Consider the following 24,653-nt stretch of genomic DNA (forward strand, 5'->3'; position numbering starts at 1 on the left):
CTCCTTTTTGAAGTAAGATTCATGTTAGAATTTGTCTTGGTAATTTTGATACCATTGCACACATCATTTTTGTTGAAGTAAAATGTGAACTTCTTAGGTAGTTAAATCAAAATTTTAAAGAGAGCCTTATGTCATTCATACTAATAGAATCTCACAGAAAGAATTCTGTCTGGCATAGCTTCCTAAAGCAAAATTTCTTTGTCAAACATCTGTCAAATTTGGTGATGCTTAGATCAGGTTATGAAGAAAGGCACTGCTACAAAGCAAAGCCAATTTCATTCTTGCAAACTTTCTAATATTCAGTGATACTATTCCATCATAAAGTAGTAGTCTTGGGTGTTTTTTAGGACTAATAGTGCATTTTAAAATTGAGATACTTTTACATACAATGAAATACACATGTTAACTAGGAAGATCATTATCAGTAAATTTGATGAATTTTTATAACTTATTGGATGCTGAATACATTATGCTACAGTAATGTGTTCTGTATTCTAAATCCTAATGAGATTTTAGTTACTTTTTAACTTTTGGGACCATAGATAAATGTGTTCAGTTTTCTTTGATTAAAGAAAAAGTGTGTTTAGGACTCCCTGGTTCCCATCTAGGGTTAAAACTCTGTGCTTCCACTGCAGGGGGCGCTGTTCTGGGAACTAAGACCTCATATGCTGTGTGTCAAGGCCAAAAAAAAAAAAAGTTGGTTCATGAAACATCAGATTATAGAATATGAGAGCATTGTCATTTTTAAATTTTCTGAGTGGCCGAAAGTTTTGAAAGATGCATATTGCCCAAATTTGCTTACAACTTTAGTTGAATTAAAGCTGCCTCTAATACGCATCTATGGCTCACAGTTTAATAATCGTTGGTCCATATAACTAGTGCAGATTGAATGGGGAATCTGTGAATCTTGCATTGCTTTCATTATCACTTAAAAATTTCCACTGTTAGTTCCTGCATTTAGATTTCTCTAAGCTAACTGCATCAGTATGACTTGACTTGGCATCATTTCTTGAGAAGACAGGGGTCATGTAGCTGTTAGCATGGTGATAAAACTGTAGTAACATAAACAGTGTTAAGCTACACTAAGTGTTCAGAATATGAAAAATAAGTTCTATTTCATTGGATGCTTGTTAAACCACAGCTGGATTTATGTATTTAACTTGGGCTGGATTCTGCATTAGCAAAGGGTATTTCCACAGTGTATTCAGAGGCAGGGGTCAGGATGGCAAAGGAAATGAAAACAAAATACATTGGACAGTTGAACAAATGGGGATATCAGAGACTTGAGGATAGGCATAATTTACGTGCTACTTGTCTTCAGATGCTTTGAAAGCTATCGGGAGAGAAGAGTTTGATTTATGTAAGAAGGCTGAATTAGGACTAGTGGATATATTCCAAATGACAAGACCATTCTTCCAGTTAGACCTGGCCTAATGTGAAAGGACTATGAAAGTAATAAGCTTCAAAAAGCCTCAGCTGTCTACATCTACAGCAAAACTTAAATACAGCACAAATCCTGGCCAGATCAATGTAAAACCTCAAGATAAAGATCTGTTTACCTCACTTTTTTATTGTCTGGTAATCATGTTCAGCTTTTGAAAAATTGCAAAACATGCCAAAAGGCAAGGGACAGTCTGAAGAGACAAAAGAAGAAGTCAGAAGTAGATTCTTGTATGACACAAATTTTAGAATCACCAGTTCAGGAATGTAATTGAATAATATGTTAACAGCTCTAATGAAGAGTAGACACCATGCAAGAACAGATATAAGTAGAGGTGAAAATGCTTAAAGAATCAAAAACAAATTTTAAATGCTAGGAATAAACACAGACATGAGTGCTTCTGATGATCATCTCAGTAGACTGGACACTGCTGAGGGAAAAAAATGTATGAGCTTGATAATCCATCAATGGAGATGTTCCCAACTTAAATGCAAAAAGAAAATAGAACAACAGCAACAACCTTTTCTCCAAAACAAAAACCAAACCTAGAACATTCAAAAATTGTGAGCAGTTTGGAAAAGTGTAACATAACATTTGCTTGGGATATCAGAAGGAGAACAAATGAAGCAGAAGAAATTCCAGAATTAATGACAAGACATCAAACTGACTCATCCAGGAAACTTAGAGGACAAATACTTGACAGGATATAAAAAATATAGTTTGCACTTAGGCGTTTTGGGGCTTCCCAGGTGGTTCAGACAGTAAAGAATCTACCTGTAATTTGAGAGACCCAAGTTTGATCCCTGGGTCAGGAAGATCCCCTGGAGAAGGAAATGGCTACCCACTCCAGTATTCTTGCCTGGAGAATTCCATGGACAGTATAGTCCATGGGGTTGCAAAGAGTTGGACATGACTGAGCGACTAACACTTTGAATTTTCATGTCATATTCAAATTTCAGAAAATGAAATGCTAAGCGAAAACCTTGGGAAAAGCTGGGGGAAAAAATTCTTACCTGTAGGAAAAGAATTACAGCAGAACCACGCAAGAAGAGCGGAGTGAAGTGTTGGGAGAAGTTCCATCCTAGAATTCTGTATCCAGTGAAACTGTTCTTTGAAAGAGAAATAATGCAATGTTTGCTGTTGCTGAAGGTGGTCAAGAAGAGATTGACAAGAACAAGAGAGATGTTGGCTTGAATGTTTGCCTGTGTTATGTATGTCTGTTTTTGAGGAATGTTACAAATTGGAATCTCTTCTGAAGCTTCATTCTGGACATGAGCATGTTGGAGACGGGAGCAGGGATGTCACGAAGAAGCTATATGTGCTCCTGAACAGACCAGAATCTCTTTTATGGCCTGCCTGTTAAAAACCTTGTGCAGCAATATTCTGCAGGACACCCAATTTCAGTTCACTTCAGTTCAGTCGCTCAGTTGTATCTGACTCTTTGTGACCCCATGGACTGCAGCACACCATGCTTCCCTGTCCATCACCAACTCCTGGCGCTTACTCAGACTCAGGTCCATCGAATCGGTGATGCCATCCAACCATCTCATCCTTTGTCATCCCCTTCTCCTCCCACCTTTAATCTTTCCCAGCATCAGAGTCTTCCAGTGAGTCAGTTCTTTGTATCAGGTGGCCAAAGTATTGGAGATTCAGCTTCAGCATCAGTCCTTCCAATGAATATTCAGGACTGATTTCCTTTAGGATTGACTGGTTGGATATCCTTGCAGTCCAAGGGACTCTCAAGAGTCTTCTCCAACACCACAGTTCAAAAGCATCAATTCTTTGGCACTCAGCTTTCTTTGTAGTTCAATTCTCACATCCATACATGACTACTGGAAAATCACATCCATACATGACATAATGGAAAAACTACTGGACACCCAATTTGGGAAATACCAAATTAGCTGACCTCCATGACTCTGAGATAGTGTGATTGTCTAGTAACTGGATAACATTTTCTTCGGGAGTGAGACTAAAAAGGCACACAGAAGATGAAAATAATTTAGGCTAAAAGGTAACAATGAAAATTTCAAGAAAGCATGATAAAGTCTACTTCCTAGGGTAAATATAAGATGAGTAGAAAAATTAATGTGTTACATCTCACTTCCTTAAATTCCTTCTTTCCATTTGATTTTGAAATTACTTGCAGAGAAGTGGCCTGAGGCTCCTGGCTCATGCTCCCCTTCCAATGTCAAAAGTGATAATTGACAATAGGTTCAACTTCCCTGATATGTTGGTCATCATTGCTGATTGGACTGGCCCTTTACCTTTTCTTGTTTCTTTTCTCTTGTGTCTTTGTGTTGCTGTTGTTACTATCATTGGTTCTCCCCCCCCCCCTTTTTTTTAATCTTTAAGCCCGTATGCTGTTACTCATGAGAAAATGACATCTTGCCACTACTGGAAATTCCAGAGGTGTTTTAATGAAGGGATAGACGACCTACTATAAGTCACAGTTTGTTTCCTTAATGTGTTGGGTTTTAAGTTTTAGGGACCTGTTAGTCCTGTGATTGTGGTGATCCTATATTCGATGGATTTTAGTTGGATAACACTTCTTCAGAATATCCATCCAGTAACAATTCTAGATATGAGAGGTAAGATAGAATAATGGTTAAGTATGAAGACTCTGAAGCTAGATTGTCGGTTTGCAGCCTTTGTTGACTTTAGAGGAAGTTTCTTAACAAGTGGTTAATTGTGCTTTGGACTTCCTGGTGGCTCAGTGGTAAAGAATCTGCCTGCCAAGCAGGAGATGCAGGTTTGATCCTTGGGTTGGGAAGATTCCCCTGAAGAAGGAAATTGGAACCCAGTCCAGTATTCTTGCCTGGGAAATCCCATGGACAGAGGAACCTGGCAGGCTGCAGTCCATGGGGTCATAAAGAATTGGACACGACTGAGCGGCTAAACAGCAGCAGCAGCAATTGTGCTTTAGTTTTATTATCTGGGAAAGTCGCTCTGTCTGACTCTTTGCGACCCCATGGACTATACTGTCCATGGAGTTCTCCAGGCCAGAATACTGGAGGGGGTAGCCGTTCCCGTCTCCAGGGGATCTTCCCTACCCAGGGATTGAACCCAGGTCTCCGGCATTGCAGGCAGATTTCTTACGAACTGAACCACCAAGGAAGCCTTGTAATGCATGGATAATAATAGCCTCTTCCTATGAAGATTAAAGGAGAAGGCACTGGCAACCCACTCCAGTACTCTTGCCTGGAGAGTCCCAGGGACGGGGGAGCCTGGTGGGCTGCCGTCTCTGGGGTCGCACAGAGTCGGACATGACTGAAGCGACGCAGCAGCAGCAGCAGCAGCATGAAGATTAAATGGGCCACTTAGAACAGTGTTTGACATTTAGTAAGCACATCAAAATTTTAATTAGGGTCATACTTGATGAATCTAGAAATGTGTAAAGCTTATTTGTAACCGTATCTACCCTCATAATTTAGCATTACTGATTTTTTAAAAACCCAGCTGATAGCCAGGTAGGCATTGGGTTCCCTGCAGAAATCTTAGTCCCTGAGTAAATATTGAATCTTTCTCTACTTGTTAATCCAGAAGGCTAATGAGCCTTTGTGGTAGTAGAATCATAACTTGTTAACAGGTGGGAATTACCTTTTTCAAGGATATTTTAAAGTAAAGTCTGCTTTTAGAATACTTAAGAAAATGATAGTGAGCTCTCAAAGGAGCTGAATGATGTAAGACAATGTTAGATAACATTCATTTATGCTAAAGTATTTCCCACTAAAAGGTAGAACTTTTCTGCAGATGGTAAAGGAAAAATGGTTCCATCAGAGACAAGTAGGATACTGTGAAAAGAAAATAGAAAGGATTTTATATTTTTAAAATATTTTAATTATTATAGTTCTGAAAAATTTCAGGACTGTATACCAAACTAAATTTGGGTATTTGTTTTCTAGATGACAGGTTAGGGCAAACTACTGAGATCTTTACCTGCTTTATACTCTGTTCCCTGGAGATGACAACAGACTTGACTAATTTTCCTGACACCATGGAATTTCTTGGCCTTGTTTTGAAAAAAAAGTGGTATTAAAAAAATCTTGATTGATATTAAATGCTTTGGTTAACTTTTCCTGTCTAACCTAGCAAAGAGTCCCAACACCAGGGAAAGCAAAATGAAGTAAATTATAGTGGATGCTCAAAAGTGAGAATTGGAGCTTCTATTAATAGTTATTTGAAGAAAGTCATATAAGAAAGACTTGATAACATCTAGAGAGGCGAAAGACATAATAAAATACACATCAAAGAACAAAGCCATTTAGAGTTCTGCAGAAGAACAATAAAAGGAACCACGATTGTGAGCATTATCATCAACTTAATGGGTTCTTATAATATGTTCTGAAGATTATGTCTTGATACTGTTTGGAATGAAGATAACTAGCTCTACCTTCAACATTAATTCGTTGTGACCCAAGATTCTCAAGTATGTTGTTACTATCAAATTTCGACTAAGGATACATACAGTCATAAAGGGAGAAATTAAATTGCTTAGGTGTTTGCATAGGTACACCTAAGAATGTCATGTGGAAATATTACTGACTCCATCTTTAAGAAGTAACTGTTGTGGGAAAAGTCTATAATAACCTCAACATGCTAGGATGTACATGTTTTCTTGACTGAAAAAATATCCTAGTATGTATATCTTTTAAAACTGGTTGTTATCTGGCCCAATCATATTTTATACTTGAAGGGGATGCTGAAGATTGATTCCACAGATAAAAAGAATGATTTGTCAAAACCTTGTGTTCAAAGTATTCTGGAACCTGGATTACACTCAGACTTGATTCCTAGAGAAGCTACACAGCTTACTCACTAGAATCAGGACTGGGCTTCCTAACTTGATGTTTTCCTTTTCTGCTGCAGCAACTGTCCCTCAGGAAGTAGGTAGGAAGGAAGGGCTGGAGCATAGTAGGCATGATGCTTGAAATTGTTGACCACAGCCTTTACTGGCCACTAACGATCCTCACCTGGATACAGTTGAAATTCTCTAAGTTTTTTTTTTCTTAAGTCATAGTCATGTATGAAAGAAGAGAGCAGACTTCTTAGTGGCATCTGCAAGAAAAAGTTAGCCCTAATATATACATTTAAATTCAGAAATAGTGAAGACATTTATTTTAAGCAACTGGAATGTTAGAACAACTGTATCTGGGTCAGCCCTAAAATGACTAAGAACTCCAGATTTCAGGAGATTTATTCTCTTGGCCGTTCTTGGTGCACAATGGTTCTGATGCCATCCCAGAATGATAACCACAGTCATATGGCACTTCATAGTTTGAAAACTTCCAAAATTAACTTATTTAGACCTCAAAGCCCAATAAAATAGATACCTATATTGTACAAAGGAAGCAACTGAGGCTTAGATAATCTTAGGGCATCTTGGCTAAGATTATAGGTAATAAATGGAGGAAGCAGTTTAATTGCTCAGCTGTGTCTGACCCAGCGACCCCATGGACTGCAGGATGCCAGGCTTCCCTGTCCATCACCAGCTCCCAGAGCTTGCTCAAACTCATGTCCATTGAATCGGTGATGCCATCTAGCCATCTCATCCTCTGTCGTCCCCTTCTCCTGCCTTCAAATTTTCCCAGCATCAGGGTCTTTTCCAATGAGTCATTCTTTACATCAGGTTGCCAAAGTATTGGAGATTCAGCATCAGTCTTTCCAATGAATATTAAGGACTGATTTCCTTTACTACCGACTGGTTGGATTTCCTTGTTGTCCAAGGGACTCTCAAGTGTCTTCTCCAACACCACAGTTCAAAAGCATCAATTCTTTGGCACTCAGCTTTTTTATGGTCCAACTCTCACATTCATACATGACTGCTGGAAAGACCATAGCTTTGACCAAACAGACCTTGGCAGCAAAGTAACATCTCTGCTTTTTAATATGCTGTCTAGGTTGGTCATAGCTTTTCTTCCAAGGAGCAAGATTTCATGGCTGCAGTCACCATCCTCAGTGATTTTGGAGCCCAAGAAAATAAACTCACTATTTCCATTGTTTCCCCATCTATTTGCCATGAAGTCATGGGACCAGATGCCATGATCTTAGTTTTTTGAATGTTGAGTTTTAAGCCAGCTTTTTCACTCTCCTCTTTCACTTTCATCAAGAGGCTCTTCAGTCCTCTTTGCTTTCTGCAGTAAGGCTGGTGTCATCTGCATATCTGAGGTTATTGATATTTCTCCCAGCAGTCGTGATTCCAGCTTGTGCTTCACCCACTCTGGCATTTCACATGTTGTACTCTGCATATAAGTTAAAATAAGCAAGGTGACAATATACAGCCTTGACGTACTCCTTTCCCAGTTTGGAACCAGTGCATTGTTCATGTCCAATTCTAACTTGCTTCTTGACCTGCAAACAGGTTTCTCAGGAGGCAGGTAAGGTGGTCAGATATTCCCGTCTCTAAGAATTTTCCACAGTTTGTTGTGACCCACACAAAGGCTTAAGCATAGTCAGTGAAGCAGAAGTAGATGTTTTTCTGGAATTCTCTTGCTTTTTCTATGAGCCAATGGATGTTGGCAATTTGATCTCTGGTTTCTCTGCCTTTTCTATATCCGGCTTGAACATCTAGAAGTTATTGGTTCATGTACTATTGAAGCCTGGCTTGGAGAATTTTGAGCATTACTTTGCTAGTGTGTGAGATGAGTGCAATTGTGCAGTAGTTTGAGCATTCTTTGGCATTGCCTTTCTTTGGAATTGGAATGAGAACTGACCTTTTCCAGTCCTGTGGCCACTGCTGAGTTTTCCAAGTTTACTGGCATATTGAGTGCAGCATTTTCACAGCAGTACTTGTATCCAAATCTTTTGACTTAATTTCCAGGAGAATCTACTGGGGACCTACCTGTTCATACCTTGTGCTCTGCTGGACACTATAAGGAATACAGATACACACAAACTGTATTTTCCCCAATTATGGATATAAAAACCAGAAAACAGAATAGTAGTATTTAAGTTCAGAACTAACTTGAATAGTAGCAGATATGAAACTACAGTAGGAAAAGCTTCTGTGGCAAAGATTGGTCTTAAAATAGGTCATGTGAAATGAGAAAATTTGGACACAATGTGAGATACTCAATATTAGCTGTAAAGAAAAGCATTTCTTGTGGTTCAAATTTCAACCTAGCTCTACCCCACTTTCACTGCACAGAAGATAAATTGCACCTCCTGATTGATTGATTGATGTTGAAGTAGACATAAGGGTTTGCCATTTGAGTGTGGTGTTGGTTTAGATTTGGCAAATTAAGAATAAAAATATAGGCCTTGTTGAATGAGTGGGGAATAGCAAGGGAGAAGTAAAATAACTTATGTAAACAGTTGGCAGGAAATGAGGGAAAACATTGGTTCACAAAATGGCAGCTGATTTTTCAGCGGAAACTGCCTGCCAGAAAGGAATGAAATGGAAAAGCCTACAACCAAGAATACTTTACCCACTAGACTCTCCTTCAGATTTGATGGATAATCAAAAGCATTTCTAGACAAGTAACAGAAGAATTGAGCACCACCAAACCAGCTTTACAAAAAATGTTGAACTTCTCTAGCTGAAAAAGAAAAAGCCACAACTAGAAACAAACTGAGAGATGAAAAAGCTCACAGGTAAAAGAAAACATTAAGGAAATCACCCACACACAAAGCTAGAAAGGAGATTAAAAGACAAAAGTAGTAAAATCACCTGTGTCCATAGGAAGCAGTTAAAGGATACACAGAGCAATTAGATGTAAAATATGTTATCAAAATGTAACCGAGAGGGAAGGAGAGTATAAATGGCAAGGTATTTAAAATATGTTTGAAATTGAAAGGTCAGTGACTTACAACACATGCGTTTATATAGACTACTATACCAAAACCTCAGGATAATCGCAAACCCCAAAATGTATAATAGATATAATCAAGAAGTAATCCAAAACAGTACTTAAGATAGTCAACAAATCACAAAAGAAGAGAACAAAAGGAAAAAGAGACCAAACTGGGAACGGCTGGAAGGGACAGACTGGAATTTGAGATGAACAGATATAGACTACTATATCTAAAGTAGATGACAAGGACCTACTGGATAGCAGAGGGGACTATATTCAATATCTTACAATAACCTGTAATGCAAAAGGATCTGAATAAGAACATAATATAGATACATTCTTTTATATATTTTCTATATAATCATTTTTGTACACCAGAGGGTTTACAACAACTATAAATCAACTATACTTCAATTAAAAAATAAAAATTTAAAAAAGACTTAAAAACATAAAATAGAACACTGTACTTTTGCAGTGAAGGCAGTATATATCAGTTCAGTATTTATTACTAAGGGAAAGGGCCTGATTTTTTAATGCTTTGGCTTTTTAGCAGGTTTTTTTTTTTTTTTTTTTACCTTTAGAATTTAAATCCTTTTTGTTGCTGGAACAGAGCTAAATTCTTCTGGGAAAAAGAAGTTCTTTAGGTTAAAATACAAAATATTTTGAAAGCTGTTTTTGCAAAATTCAGGTTTAGTTAGAAAAGAATGAGAAAACTAAAAGGGACTTACCTGTAGTGGCCTTCCCTGTTGATGCGCTTATCAGGTTAGGCTACCCAAGCTCTTGACTGTCCCTGATGCATGCATCCTGCTGGGTCCATGTTTGTGTTTTCTCCTTCATACTTAGGGTAATTTTTTTTATTTACTAACGATAAAAACAGATGTTTCTTTGCCCCCAATTTCAGTTTCATTGAGGTGAAACTCACATAAAATTGTATATATTTACAAAGTATGGTGGGGTGATTTGACATAAGTACTCTTTGTGAAATGGTTACTAACAATCAGGTTAATTAATATATTCCTCACCTCACATCATTACTTTTTCTCTCTTTCCTTTTTGGTGATGAGAACATAAGGTCTACTCTCAGCAGATATCAGGTGTACACAGTATTATTGACTATAATCAGCATCTCTACATTAGATCTCCAGGGCATATTCATTTTATAACTGAAGGCTCCTACCCATTGACCAGCATCTTCCCATCTCCCCCCGCCCAGCACCCCAGTGCCTGGTCAGCATCACTCTTACTCTGTTTCTGTTTCTGTGAGTTCATCTTTTTTTTTTTTTTTAAGGGTCCACATGTAAGTGAGATTATGTAGTATTTGTCTTTCTCTGTCTAACTAATTTTTTTACTCAATGGTAAAGAATCCACCTGCAACGCAGAAGACTTGGGTTCAATCCCTGCATTGGGAAGATCCCCTGGAGAAGGAAACTACAACCCACTCCAGTATTCTTGCCTGGAGAATCCCATGGACAGAGGAGTCTGGCAGACTACAGTTCATGGGGTCACAAAAGTGTCGAACACAACTTAGTGACCATAAACAACAACAGTCCTCTAGGTTTGTCCAGGTTGTTGCAAATGACAGAATTTCCTTCATTCTCATGGCTGAGTACTCCATTGTACATAGGTACCACATCTTTATCCATTCATTTGTTGGCAGCGACTTAGGTTGTTCCCATGTCTTGGCTATTGTGAACAATGCTGCGATGAACATGGTGCAGGAATCTCTTCCAGATACTGATTTTGTTTTGAGGTCAGTGTTAGATATTTGTTCTGACCCAGGAGGGCGCTGCTTTATTGCCTGTTTCTTTCCTCATGTTTTCTTTAAGTGCTGCCCCTCCTGTAGGACCTGAGCTCTGGGTGAAGGGGAGAGGTGCAGCAGCCTGTGTTCCTCTCGGCTGCTTGTGAAGACTGCCACCTCCTGAATGGCAGGGGGACGGGGGGGGTTGGGGGCGGTGGGCAGGGGTTATTGATGCCCCAGTATTCTCAGCCTCCACGTCTGAGGTAGAGCCTCAGTTTCAAAACAACACGCACCTCTTACTATAAGCATCGTTGCCATAGGAAACCAGCCTGTGGAATCCAGTGAGGCAATTTAAGACCTTTAGAACTGTGGCCTGGATCATAGAATTAGGTAATCAGGTTTCATCTGGTTTTTTCTTCAGGCTAACATCAGATGGTTAACCACAACTTCTTAAATCTTTTGTCTTTCAGATTAAAGTCTTGATTCTGACAGTAGAAGAAAATTTTTGGTTACTGCTTTTGTTCCTAATTGAGGAAAGCATGATTTTTACTATTTATGAAGGATAATCAGTCTTCTCACAGGATTGCTGAGAGGATGAATGAGTTCTTTTTTTAATGCCTGGTGTATCAATGGACATTCAATAAATGGCAGCTTTTGTTTATGTTTACCAGTTTTTTGTATGCAGTGTCACCAGTTGGTAGAGGGCTTTTAATTGACACAGATCCTTTGAATCAAAGGATTAAGATAAATCTTAATAACTGAAGAACACTGTGTGGATGCTAGAAACTTGAAATTAGGATGGGCAGTAATGATCACTAAAGGCAGCACATGAGACTTCTCAGGACATCTAGCCTCAAGAGGAGCAGAGTAATTACTTCTGTGCATGTTTGAACAGCATCTGAATCTATCGTGCTAACCTCGGAGTACTTTAGATGTTATTTATTAAAGAATGATTTGGTACAAACAGGGACAGATGGGGGCTTCCCCGGTAGTTCAGTGGTAAAGAATCTGCCTGCTATGCAGGAGATGTAGGAGCTGTGGGTTCTATCCCTGGGTGAGGAAGATCTGGAGGAGGGCATGGCAACCCACTCCAGTATTCTTGCTGGGAAATCCCATGGACAGGAGCCTGCCATGGGGTCACAGAGAGAGACAACTGAAGCAACAGCACGCACGCAGATGGGACAGATGGAGGTATGTGTTTGCCCCGCCCCCACCAGAGTGTTCTGAGGAAGAAACGTGTGCGAAGTGTGGAGATGTGTATGCATTGGAAAGTGTGCATCTAAATGAACACCTTGCTGCTCTGCTGTGTGCCACTCGGAGCTGCTGTACTGAAACCTACCCGCTGTGCCAGAGTGTCACTGGCAAAGGGGAAAAGGAACAGGAAAGTCTTAACCTTGAGGTTTTAGATCACTATTAAACTCCCTTACTCAACCTTGACCTTCATGATGGATTAAAGGTGCAAGGACAAGCAGACACGGCAAGAATTGACACCTCTCACTATGTGTCCATAGCTGTCCTACAACATGCCCAGCTTTCAACCTTGTCGGCTTTGTCTGCCAGGGTTCCCACTTCCCCAGTGTGCTTCAGAAACCTCCTTTCCCCCATTGCCTTAGAGTGGTTGGGATATAGTAATTCTGACAGACTCCTTTCCCCAGGCTTATTAATGGTTCTTTAAAAGAGGGGACTCAGTAATACAGAGAAGCTTCCCTGATTTCATTTTTAGACAAAACCCGTAGACAAGTGGCTCATGTATTAGCATCCTTTGGGGGAGGTTTTACAAAATTCAAGAGCTGTGGGCCCGCTTCCAGAGGTTCTCATTTAATTGATGTTTGATGAGGCTGATGTTCTTTTGAGAATTCTGAGTTTCTCCAAAAATTTCCTAGGAGATTCAGTGAGAGGAGAAACAAAAAGGGGCTGCTTGTGGATAGGCCTTCTACCCCAGATGAAAGCTCACTCACCTGCTCTGTCTTGGTGAGCTTACTCTTGGTCAGAGGGAGGAAAAGTTTCTAGTCTTTATAGAGAAAGTAGTAGTCAACTTTTTGATTCCCCTCTTCATACCCTGTCTCTACTAGGTGATGGAATGAAGAAGGTTCCTCTCTTCTGGTTGAAGTCTGAAAACTTCAGTTGTTAATAAAAGATATTTCCACTCCAGAGAATGTCCTGTTCCCCCTAAGCCAGTATGATCTTTATTGGTTTCTAGTCCAATGCCTTAGGCTGCTGTTTGCAGGGTTTCCTAACCTTTTTTTTTTCCCCTTTTGTGCCATTGAGATCCTTTGGTGATCCTATGAAGTCTTGGACCCCTTCTCAAGTTAAATATTTTAAATGTAGAAAATAAAATGCATAACATTACAATAGAAAAAAGTTATATTGAAATAGTTATTGAAGTAATAAAACTTGTACAGTAATACATGCTTCTTTATTGATACATTAAATAACACTAGCAATTGGTCTAATAATTTCAAAGTAGTGATAAATGTGAAAAACTATGATGTAATAATGAAGCATCTGGTTTCTATTCGAGATAAACTCAAAGATACCAATAATACTCCTGTGGTTTTTTGCCAACATTTATAGTCAAAAACAGTGCTAAATTTTAGTTTAAGCTTGTGGAAATAAATATATACTTTTCCTTATCCTTGCCCCGGTATACCTGAGAATCCTATATGCTTCAGTTAAATATTGATATATTAATACGTTAGTATTCTTTTTACAGGTGTGAAGCAACAACTTAAGATTGTAGTTTTTCCTGAGAATGAGTTTCCCTACTTGAGTCTTTCCCAAATCCCTCTCTTGATCCTAAGGCTCACATAATCTTGTTTTTCAGCATAAACTGAGTGCTTTATCAGATTTTCTGCAGAGCATTAGCTGGATAAGCTAGATAGCTCTTCTCTGAACTCCCACAGTGCTAATAAGAGTGATTTGATGTTACAGGAATACAAGCGCAAGTTAGCCAGAGTTTCCTTGGTGCGCAAAGAACTCAGGTCCCGGATCCAGAGCCTGCCGGACTTATCTCGATTGCCCAATGTCACTGGCAGCCACATGCACCTGCCATTTGCGGGGGACATCTACAGTGAAGATTGATGACCAGTCTCTTTCCAGGGCCCAGGACTTTGGAAGAGATGGAGACAGGTTAGGTGGATAGTGCTGTAGTGTTATTTTTGTATATTGTTGAGAAAGTGACATTAACAAAAAGAAATGACAAGTAATTTATAAAATTGTTTTAAATGTTGCTTTGTTTACTATTCTATTGGTAAGTTAACATGACTTAGTTTAAACAAAGTGAATCTCTATGTGTATTAAGCTCACAAGTAGTGATTATTTTCAAAAGATCTTTTTGTAAATTTTTTTGATCCAGGGCCTTGTGAGAAATTCCATGTTTCTATTTCTTCATGTATTTTCAAATGTTTTTCTTTATTTTCTTCAGTATCTAATCAGTGTATAGTATGTGATTCCTAAAGGGTAAGAACTAATCAGGTTGGTTGAGACTTTATTATGATATAGTTAGGACTTGATTGTAGAAGGGACTAGGTGTTCCAACTTGATTTTCACCCTTCTCCTCAACCAAAACATCAGTTCTGTGCCTCTGAACACCTTGGATTCCTTATTCCCCAGAGGTCAGTCATTTAATACTAAACATGGATATCGTTTTGAGGGTCAGATCAGAACCTACAGAACTTTCCCACAACAGGGGTTCCATCCCAACAGCCACAGTGTAGGATAAAAGGAGTGTTACATAGGGACCCCTTGATTAAAAGCTGTTTAGAGTTATTTAGGTAGATAGCTATGAAAATGCTTTTGGAAATGTTAAAAAAAATTTGACATTGTACCAAGAGAACAACTCTGATTGTGGAATCTCTGTCAAATCAAGCTCCTTTTAACATAATTGATCCCTTTAACATAAAAAGCCATCTGTGGGATTAAAAGAAGAGTAAAATAATGGTACCTTAATATTCTCTTAGCCATCTAACTTTAAAAAACAGTAGTATTTTTAGCTCTAATATCTCATGAATTCAATATTCATTAATGTTCAGTAAAGTAGCTGGAACATTTTTGATGTTTCCTTAAGGTTTTTGAATTACATATATTTGGGAATTAAGCAGTCCTACACTACAGGGTAGATATGGTAAATATTATATTTGTATATTTAGAATTACCAAAACAAATGTACTTTTACCTTTTATTTCGAGTCCTGTGTTAGAGCAATTGCATGCTCTCCTGCTTTCTCTTTAAATCACACTGTTAAGCTGTGGATTTTGCACTCAGTGATTACTTAGGATAAACATTTTTTTTTCGTTCATTACATATTAGACATTTTTCTTTTTGTTGTAAGACGATTCATCTTAGTCAATGAAACAACTTTTTAAATCCCACAGGTCAGTTATGTCTCACTAGTCTGAATGGCTTCACTCTTTCTCAGTATTAGAAATTATAGTTAAAGTGAATTTACTATATGTGAAGGAGAAAGCCAATATTTAATTTTAGCAGCCAGTAGTTTTCAGAACGGTGCTTTTAACGGTTTGGCCTCTCCAAAGCAGACACACATAGTAGTAGTTCCCACCCATACATGGCTTATATTCCAAAGGTTTTTAGTCAACTTTTGGGACTCGGGGCACATTTTTCAACAGGAACAGTAGTAATTAGGTTCGCTGTGAACACTCTCACAGAGAGCTCAACCAGGAACCTAGTCCACTTACCCATGAATGTACTGAACTTGTAATGTGGTTGACAAATTACGAGTAGTAGATCTTAACCTGCATTTGTAACATCACTCTGCACTAAGGAAATGGTGTGTAGCAGCCAGATTTACACATTCGGGTGTCTCTCTGTCTTGTGTACCTCTGTCCCTAGGTGTAGGATATGTAAGAAAAAGATTCAGCGTGGGGGTGGAGGGTGTGACAAATGCACGATTATTAAAACCTGGTTATACCTGTTACAAAAGTATGCCACTTTGTTAAAGTGAAAGCAAAAACTTGTATATTAACTTATTTTTTAGCATCTTGACCTTATTTATGATCTACTAAAGTGGTGACTTATTCAAAATACATTTTTTTTCCCATTTAATACTAATTTATAAACTATGTACTCCTGGGAAGATTTGAAACCTACTAGAAGTTTGTTGAAATATTTTCACCATTTAAGAAAGACTTCTGACTTAGATACTGATTTTAATGCCAGTATCTGCTCTAAATATTTATGATAAAAATGCATTATTTTTTTAAAGAGCTTGATGCAATTTGTGGTAAGTGATAGTACTCAACCTGAATCCTACCCCCAGTTTCACCCTTTGACCAAGTCTTCACAAGCCTTCAGTTGTTGGTTAATTCACTGACCATAAACACAAATGATATGGTCTGTAGAAGTCTTGATAGTTAATGTGGTAAGCCTTAGCAGTAAATAGCCTTCCTTTCTAAAAGGGAGACTAAAGTTTCTCAAGAAACTTTAGCTGGGTTAGCTGGGGGTACTCTTAATACCAAATTCTAAATCATGAACATTTTCTTCACTGTGTACGTGAGGCAAATCATGCATTTTGAGTGCAGCTTGGCCTGGCCCCTCAAGAGAAAAGCATGTCACCAGACTTGCAGTAGGGATATTTGGTTTGAATGGATACCATCACTCTTTTCTCCACAAACAGTGCAGAGAGCTGTCTGGAGTGGCAATTTGAACAGATTCCCTGGTGTTCCCTCTGCTCCTTCTATCAATACAGTAAGTAAAAGAACCACATGGGGGAGCCTGGGAGTCTGGGAAAATCAGCTGTGCTCAATAGCCAACCTCCCCTTCTAGGAAAACCAGTCCAGGTGCAGCTATTTTGGTACCTCATCGCATATGCACTCTGAGTCAGAGTTTTTCTATAAGAACTCTTTCAGGATCAGCAAAAGCTGAGATGACCTGGTAATCTTGATTTGCAAAAGTAAAATAAAACCAGGTTGTCAGTTGTCATTGTAGATGAGCAACTCATCTATTATTATTGAACTGGTTCTGAGAAATCTTCAGAAAGAAAGCTCTCAAAAGTACAAATTAATTAGGAAAGTTAGAATGTCCTTTCTGAATTTTCCATTCAAAAAATTTATATGAAAAAACATAAAGCTACTAAACCGCTTTGTATTCTATTAAGAAGTAGCTTCTAAGCGGCAGTCTTAATAGTTGTTGCACTATATCACAGCTTTTTAAAGTGTAAACTCAGTTCTTCTCTGTATAGAAAGGGAGCATTGTGTTACTTACTGAATTTATTTATGCAGAGCATTTGTTGCCGTCTGTAATTCTAGCCATCCACACATGAGTCTGTTCTGAGGTGGCAATAGCACATGGGAAGATGAAGTCTCCCTGTTCCTTTACCCCCTTTTCTTTGGTTGTATCTGATGACAATATAAGATGTTCTTAATAAAGTTTTACGTTCTTTTTGAGATGTGCAGATAATTTTTGTGTATTTGCTCAGGTGAATATGGGGTGAGGAGGGGAGATGAGGATGGACCGGGAGGAAAGGAAAGTACTGGAAGTATTCAGCAGTGATATGGTGGAGAAGCTGCTGAAGGAAATTCCAATTGTCTGGTCAGTGGGAACCAAACTTGAGCAAACATCAGTAGCACCTGGAGGGCTTATTAAACTACAGATTGCGGGGCTCCACTTCCAGAGGTTCTGGGGTAAGGCCTGATTACATTCCTAACAATCTGATGCTGATGCCACTGAGTTTGACAGCCACTGCTCTAGACCAACTTTAAAGTCTGTGACTTGCTTGATGACTTAAAATTCCAGGTAACTCCAGGCAATTCCAAGTAATAATAAAAGTATGGGTGTTACAGTTCATTATGTAGCAAGTTCTTTGGGCAAAGAATGAAACTGCATCTTCTTTTTTTATGACCTGCTGCACAGTTTAAGTGCCTTTGAATCAACAGATTCACTTAATAGTACCTTGAACTCCCTGGAGTACAGGTTCTCTCGCCACATTTAAAGCAGAACTGGAAAATACTAGAAATCTAAGAAATCTCTAGGGCACTGTTTGCTAAACTTTCATAAGTCTCTCTTGGGACATTTGCAGGAAGGGCACATACCTCCTGGATGAGAATTCTCTGTGATTTTACCATCTAGAAAGTTTGGGAGAGCTAGTCCTTAGGCCAGTGCCCCTGGCTCCCACCCCTGGATGGCCTCTGGTCACTTTATCTGAATTCGGGGGCTTCCCATTGCCATTCTACTATTTCCCCCTCGTGGCAGTAGATTTTATATAGGGGAACCTCTATCCAGAGATTCTGTTTGGGAAGATTTGGGATAGACCTGGAAATCAGCATTTTAAATGAGCTACCCAGTGATTCTGATGCAGGTAATTCTTGACTACACTTTGGGAAACAGTGCCCTACTGAGCAAATTGTAGTCTAGAACATACTATACTGATGGTAGGTCTCACATATATGTTACTTACTATACACCAGGGCTGCTGTAAGCACTTCACATAACTTTTGTGATAGATGGCTCTGATTACTCCAGTTGTACCTATGGAGAAGCTAAAGTGCGTGCAAGTTGCTCAGTTGTGTCCGACTCTTTGCAACCCCATGGACTATACAGTCCATGGAATTTCTCTCCAGGCCAGAATACTGGAGTGGGTAACTGTTCCCTTCTCCAGGAGATCTTCCCAACCCAGGGATCGAACCCAGGTCTTCTGCATTGCAGAGGCTTCTTTACCAGTTGAGTCACAAGGGAAGCCCAAGAATACTGGAGTGCGTAGCCTATCCCTTCTCTAGTGGATCTTCCCAACCCAGGAATCGAATCGGGGTCTCTTGCATTGCAGGTGGATTCTTTACCAGCTGAGCTACCAGGGAAGCCCATGGAAAAGCTAAGATACAGACCCTGAACAAGTCAAATGGTGAAGCCGAGATTCAGACCCAGCTCCAAGTTTGACTCTGAGCCTATGCTTCTGAACCACCAGACAATGCTTCCTGTTATGTTGATACGTTGTGTAGCAGCTCCACCATCACCATATCACATTTTGCATAATGTGAAGTTATAACGTGATACAAACATTCAAATTATAAAGTAACATCTTAACTGGAAGCATTGCTGAAGAATGGGGGCTTACGAAAAGCTATGACACCCAGTTGTCTTTTGTGTTGTTTTCATTGAGGTCAAACGTAACATAAAATTCACCATTTTAAAGTGTACTCTGGCAATAAATACATTGATGAGTAACATTATTGTGCAGCCATCACCACCACCCACCTTTAAAACATCTTCAGCGTCTTCCGCATTTAAAACTCTACCCATTAAACTAGAACTCCTTAGTCCTCGCAGCCATTTTACTTTCTATGAATCTGACTTCTCCAGGTATCTCATATAAGTGGAATTATAAAATATTCATTCTTTTGTGCCTGCCTCATTAAACTTAGCATAATCCACTCTAGGTTCATTCATGTTGTATCATGTGTCAGAATTTCCTTTCTTCTTAGGGCTCAGTAATATTCCATTGTATAGATATACCAAATTTTGTTTATCCATTCATCTGTCAGTGGACCCTGAATTGCTTCCACCTTATGTATTTATTATTTATTTTTTATCTTTTGGTCATGCTGCACAGCATGTGAGATTGCTTCTATCTTTTGACTTTTGTGAATAATACAGCTATAAGCATGGGTGTGCAAATATCTGTGCAAGTCCCTGCTTTCATTTCCAATTGCTTTTTTCAAAGCAGTTACTTGTATTCATATCAACAAAGTAGAGTTAGAATGAGCTGTTGCTAGGGATAGTCTTAGACAATGTTTCAGTGAATACCTACTGTGTTTAAGGTATGGTGTTAAATCTTTTTTGAGATATACAGAGATTATTCAACTGCATGGCTTCTCTCAAAAGGTTTACAGTCTAGTGGGAATGGAATATGATAACACTTTAGAATTGACCAAAGTGTGCTTTTATTTTTAAACTACCATATTTCTTCCAAGCCAGTGGTTTCATAGGCCAGCAGTATTAGCCTCCGCTGGGAACTTCTTTACAGTGCTGAAGTCTCAGGCCCCAGACCTACTGAATTAGAAAATCTGAGGCTGCAGATCAGCAGTCTATCTTTTACACAAGCCCTCTGGGTAGTCCTGATGCACACTAAAGTTCCAGGCTTGTTTTGTGTACCACTGTTCTAGACAATTGACAGCTTACCTCAACACTTTATGGTCAAGTATGGAAAAGCTTTAGAGGAAATAAAAGGACTTGGTGCGACAAAAGCAGTTGTAAAAAAGTATGCTTTTCTGACAAGCCAAGAAATGCTTTTCATCTGCATTATTTCTACAATTAGGAAACCCCCTGTCTCCACCCTGGCAAATTTCTCCATATTTTCTTATTTCATTTCTCTGTCCAGTGTATCTCCTGTCCTTCATCTGAGGATGGTAGAGTGAAGAAGAAACAGGAACGCAGTCCAGGGTCTGACCATCGTCTGCCTTATCGAAAAGGCTGATTAGCCCTCTGTATGTTTATACCACCACAGGTCTAGTCATTTTAATTACTGAAATCCCTGTGATTTTCAGCTTGCTGGATGCCATCAGAGATGAAAAACTATATTTTCCTCCCCGCGCCCCTTTTTCTTGGCTGCACGGAGTCTTTCTGTTGCGGCACACGGGCTCCAGAGCGCGCCGACTCAGTAGCTGCGGCTGTGGACTTAGTTGCCCTGTGGCATGTGGGATCTTGGCTCCCCAACCAGGGATCCAACCACATCTCCCGCATTGCAGTGCAGATTCTTAACCACTGGATCACCAGGGAAGCCCCTTTATTGCCCTTTTTATAAATGGATCACTGACTAAAATGGAATGACTGAAGTGAATTTTGGAATTAAGGTATTTCACATTTGAATTCTCTGCATCATGGAAAAGGTACAAAATTGAAATTTTGATTTAAGGGAAATTGCTATGCAGAGCCATTTGCTTATTATTCAGATATATTTAGAAAAATTCAGTTGCATTGTTTAGTTAGATTTATCATCTTAAAGTCATATTACAAATATACAAAGAAATATTGTTTTAAATAAAACTTGTGTTTACTTATGGAAATACAAGTTAAACAAGAAGTTTTAAGAAGTTTAAATCATATATTAATACATGGCTTTTTCGAAATATCACATTAGTATTTAGTGTCTCCTTTTTCCAGCTCTTAATATTTATGTTGTAAAATCTTGTAGTACTTTTATGGGGTCAGGTTACTAGCAGAGAGCTCACAATGCTGTTTGATTGTTAAAGTATTTGTATAATTTGGTGATAAACTGCCATAAAGTGGCTGTGGTTTTGGTTGTGGTTTTGTGATTTGAGCTGTTAGACTGCAGCTGGAGTGTGCTTACGTGAGGGAAATTCAGTTTTCATTGTTCTTTTGAGTTGGTGTTTGAGCTTCCCTGGTGGCACTAGTGGTAAAGAACCCGCCTGGCAATGCAGGACATGTAAGAGATGAGGGTTCGATCCCTGGATCAGGAAAATTCCCTGGAGGAGAGCATGGCAACTCACTCCAGTATTCTTGCCTGGAGCATTCTATGGACAGAGAAGCCTATAATCCATGGGGGCTCCAAAGAGTAGGACATGACTGAGTGAGTAACACTTTCACTTTTGAGCTCTGCAGCACTTCAGGCATGCTTCATGTCCAGTTCCTTGTACCTTTATCTAGTTGATAGCGTGTGAAACCCTAGCCTAGTCATTAGTGCTCAGCATTCTCCCTGTTAGAATTGCTAGTCTCTCCCTGTCTTGGAAAGCATGAGGAAGAAAGATTAACTTCTTTCTAGTTCTTTTTTCTTTTCTTTCTTGCTTTTATGTCCATTGATGAACCCATCAGTTACAATTATGATAAAGTTCTATATAAGTGGCATAAAGCTCTTTTTCTACTTGGGTGTAATTTTCCCACCAGGAACCAATAAAAATTGAACTGCTAATGATGGCGCTTCCTGATTGGTTCAAATATAATTTTTTCTTACCCAGGTTTTGTAAGATGGCTTAGACCTTGTTTTTGTTAAGGCTAGTGTGTTTTTCGAAACAAATGACTTATAAATAATATACAGAAAACTTAATGATTTTAATAAAGAGGAAGTGTTTTCTAAGTGTTTTTTAAAAAGCTCTATATTATTTAAAAATCCTTGTAGTTATATAATGTAACAGTTGGTAATTCAATAACCCAGGGCAATAGATAAGCAATTTTATTTTCAGATGTTATATAATCATAGTCATATATGAAATTAAATATTCACTAGATATATATTTTGCAGCTTAATAATTACCTTTAAATACTTTAATTAGGTTAGATACAATGAAGAGATTTCCCAAGTGCTTGTTTGCTGTCTGTCATTTTAGAAATTCTAAATAGTTGTTTCATTGTAAAAAGTTAAGAGTCAGTGTTAAGAGTCATTTGGTTAAAATATTACTCTTCCATATTTGCATTTTTTTTTGACCATGCTGCATGGCATGTGGGATTTTATTATAATAGTTCCCCAACCACGGATCGAACTCATGCCCCACTCAGTGGAAGCACAGTCTTATCTACTGGACTAACAGGGAATCCCTTCATTTTTGTTTATGAACATTGATTTGGTTTCCGTTTCTGTTATATTACTCAGTGCATTACATGGATATGATAGCAGTGTGTAGAGTTTCTTGGTACTGTACTAGAAATCTTATTTGTTGATATAGTATTAAGGATATATAGACTTGTTTCATTGTATGCTACTTAATGAAATTGTGATTTGTATTTTATGTCATCCTAGAATGCTTCTGCACATTGTACTTTTCTAAAGGATGAAACTGTCAGTAGCTGTTTGCAGACGTCTTCAGATAAAAAAGATTAAGCACTTACTTTCTAGAAAGACATAGCATCAAGAGCCAACAAAATTCATCTGTAAAGTCAGAATTGTATCATCCTCCTTTCTTCTCATGCTGGAGAATAGTTTTATCACAGAACTCTACAAGTATTCAGTTTGTCTGAACCCATGCCATGTTTCCTTTAGCGCAGGGATGACACATGTATGTCATACATGCCCTTCTTCCCATTAAGTTTCTGTCTCTTTTTTATGGCAAATATCTTTAATTCTATGAAGCCTGAACGTGTCCTCAAAAATCAGAACTCAAGGCAGCCATCACCAGTTGACTGGAGTTGGAACAGGAATTGAAATACATTTCTTTGCTATCTTGTCTAGGTGAAAAGTTTAATGAGTTCTTTACAGTTTCAAAAATGGTGCCAACTGAACTGTAGTGACCATTAAGAGGAAGATAGTCTCAGAGTTTGTAGTTTCCCAAGAAAACCGTAGTTCCCCAGTCCAGAATTCCCATTTCAGCTTTTCAAGATTTTACTGACCTAAGCTGTCAGAAGCCCAATTAATAGTGGTGCATGGTGTTGGGAAGATCTCCTGGAGAAGAGCATGGCAACCCAATCCAGTATTCTTGCCTGGGAAATCCCATGGACAGAGGAGCCTGGTGGTGTAGTCCATGGGGTTGCAAAGAATCAGACATGACTGAGTGACTAAGTACATGTACATATGGTGTCTAAGTAAATACCTCCTTTCCATTTCACATAGCAAATGTAGTTTCTGTTGTTTTTGAATGAATATATTGAGCCTTTAATATGTGGTAGTTACCATACTGGAAGCTGAGAGAATTCAAGCATGAGTAAGCTGCACCTGTGCCCTTACAGAACTCCGTTCTAATGTGGGAAGCAGATACTGACTATAATGTCATCAGTTCTATGCAAGTGGTATGAAAAAATGTGCAACACAGAAAAGAATGGTTTCGATGTCTATGGGGAATAGTTGAATAGAGCTTTTTTTTTTTTGGCCACTTAATTTTTTAATTGAAGGCTAATTACTTTACAGAATTTTGTTGTCTTCTGTCAAACGTCAACAAGAATCAGCCATAGGTGCGCCCATGTCCCCGCCCTCCCAAACCTCCTTCCCATCTCCCTCCCCTTCTCACCTTCTTGTCACAGAGCCCCTGTTTGAGTTTCCTGAGTCACACGGCAAATTCCCACTGGCTATCTGCTTTACATATGGTATTGTAAATGTCCATGTTACTCTCTCCATACATCTCACCCTCTCCCTCCCCCCCTCCCCCTATGTCCTTAGGTCTGTTCTTATGTCTGTTTCTCCACTGCTGCCCTGAAAATAAACTCATCAGTGCCATCTTTCTGGATTCCACGTATACGCGTCAGTATACGATGTTTGTGTTTCTCTTTCTGACTTACTTCACTCATCCACCTCATTAGAACTGACTCACGTGCATTCCTTTTTGTGACTGAGTAATATTCCATTGTATATATGTACCAAAGCTGCTTTATCCATTCATCTAGGATAGAGCTTTAAAAAAAATTTTTTTTTTAATTTTATTTTTGGCTGTGCTGGGGCTTCATTGCTGCCCATGGGCTTTTCTCTAGTTGCAGCAAGTGGGGACTGCTCTTCAATTGCGGTGTGCAGGCTTCTCGTTGTGGTGGCTTCTCTTGTTGCAGAGCACGGGCTCTAGAGTGTGCAGGCTCAGTAGTTGTGGCACATGGGCTTAGTTGCCCCGCAGCATGTGGGATCTGAGATCCTGGACCAGGGGTTAAACCTGTGTATCCTGCACTGGCAGGCAGATTCTTAACCACTGGATGGAAAAGAGGAATGCCATTTGACTTTATCTCTGTCAACTCACCATGGATCAAACAAACAAAAAGATTTTTTTAAATGTGTTCTTTACCTGTGTCTCAGCAACACTGATGG

At 38.9% G+C, this 24,653-nt stretch overlaps 1 protein-coding gene across 3 annotated transcripts in view; it reads left to right on the forward strand.

Moving 5' to 3' along the window:
- The window catches only part of RPRD1A (regulation of nuclear pre-mRNA domain containing 1A), a 63,487-nt gene extending 46,114 nt beyond the window's left edge, over positions 1–17,373 (forward strand). Inside the window, exons 7-8 of one of the 3 annotated variants that reach the window (XM_081562420.1) lie at positions 13,904–14,101; positions 16,605–17,373. In XM_081562420.1, coding sequence (XP_081418546.1) covers positions 13,904–14,053 — 150 coding nt within the window. In that variant the 3' untranslated portion in view covers positions 14,054–14,101; positions 16,605–17,373. Of the gene's footprint in view, positions 1–11,442; positions 11,640–13,903 lie in introns of those variants that run through there. The other 2 variants (XM_081562418.1, XM_081562421.1) reach the window with 2 other exon arrangements.
- The last annotated feature ends 7,280 nt before the right edge of the window (positions 17,374–24,653 follow it).

This window comes from Giraffa tippelskirchi, chromosome 14 (genome assembly GCF_054371585.1).
Source record: "Giraffa tippelskirchi isolate mGirTip1 chromosome 14, T2T-mGirTip1v1.2.pri, whole genome shotgun sequence".
NCBI lineage: Eukaryota > Metazoa > Chordata > Mammalia > Artiodactyla > Giraffidae > Giraffa > Giraffa tippelskirchi.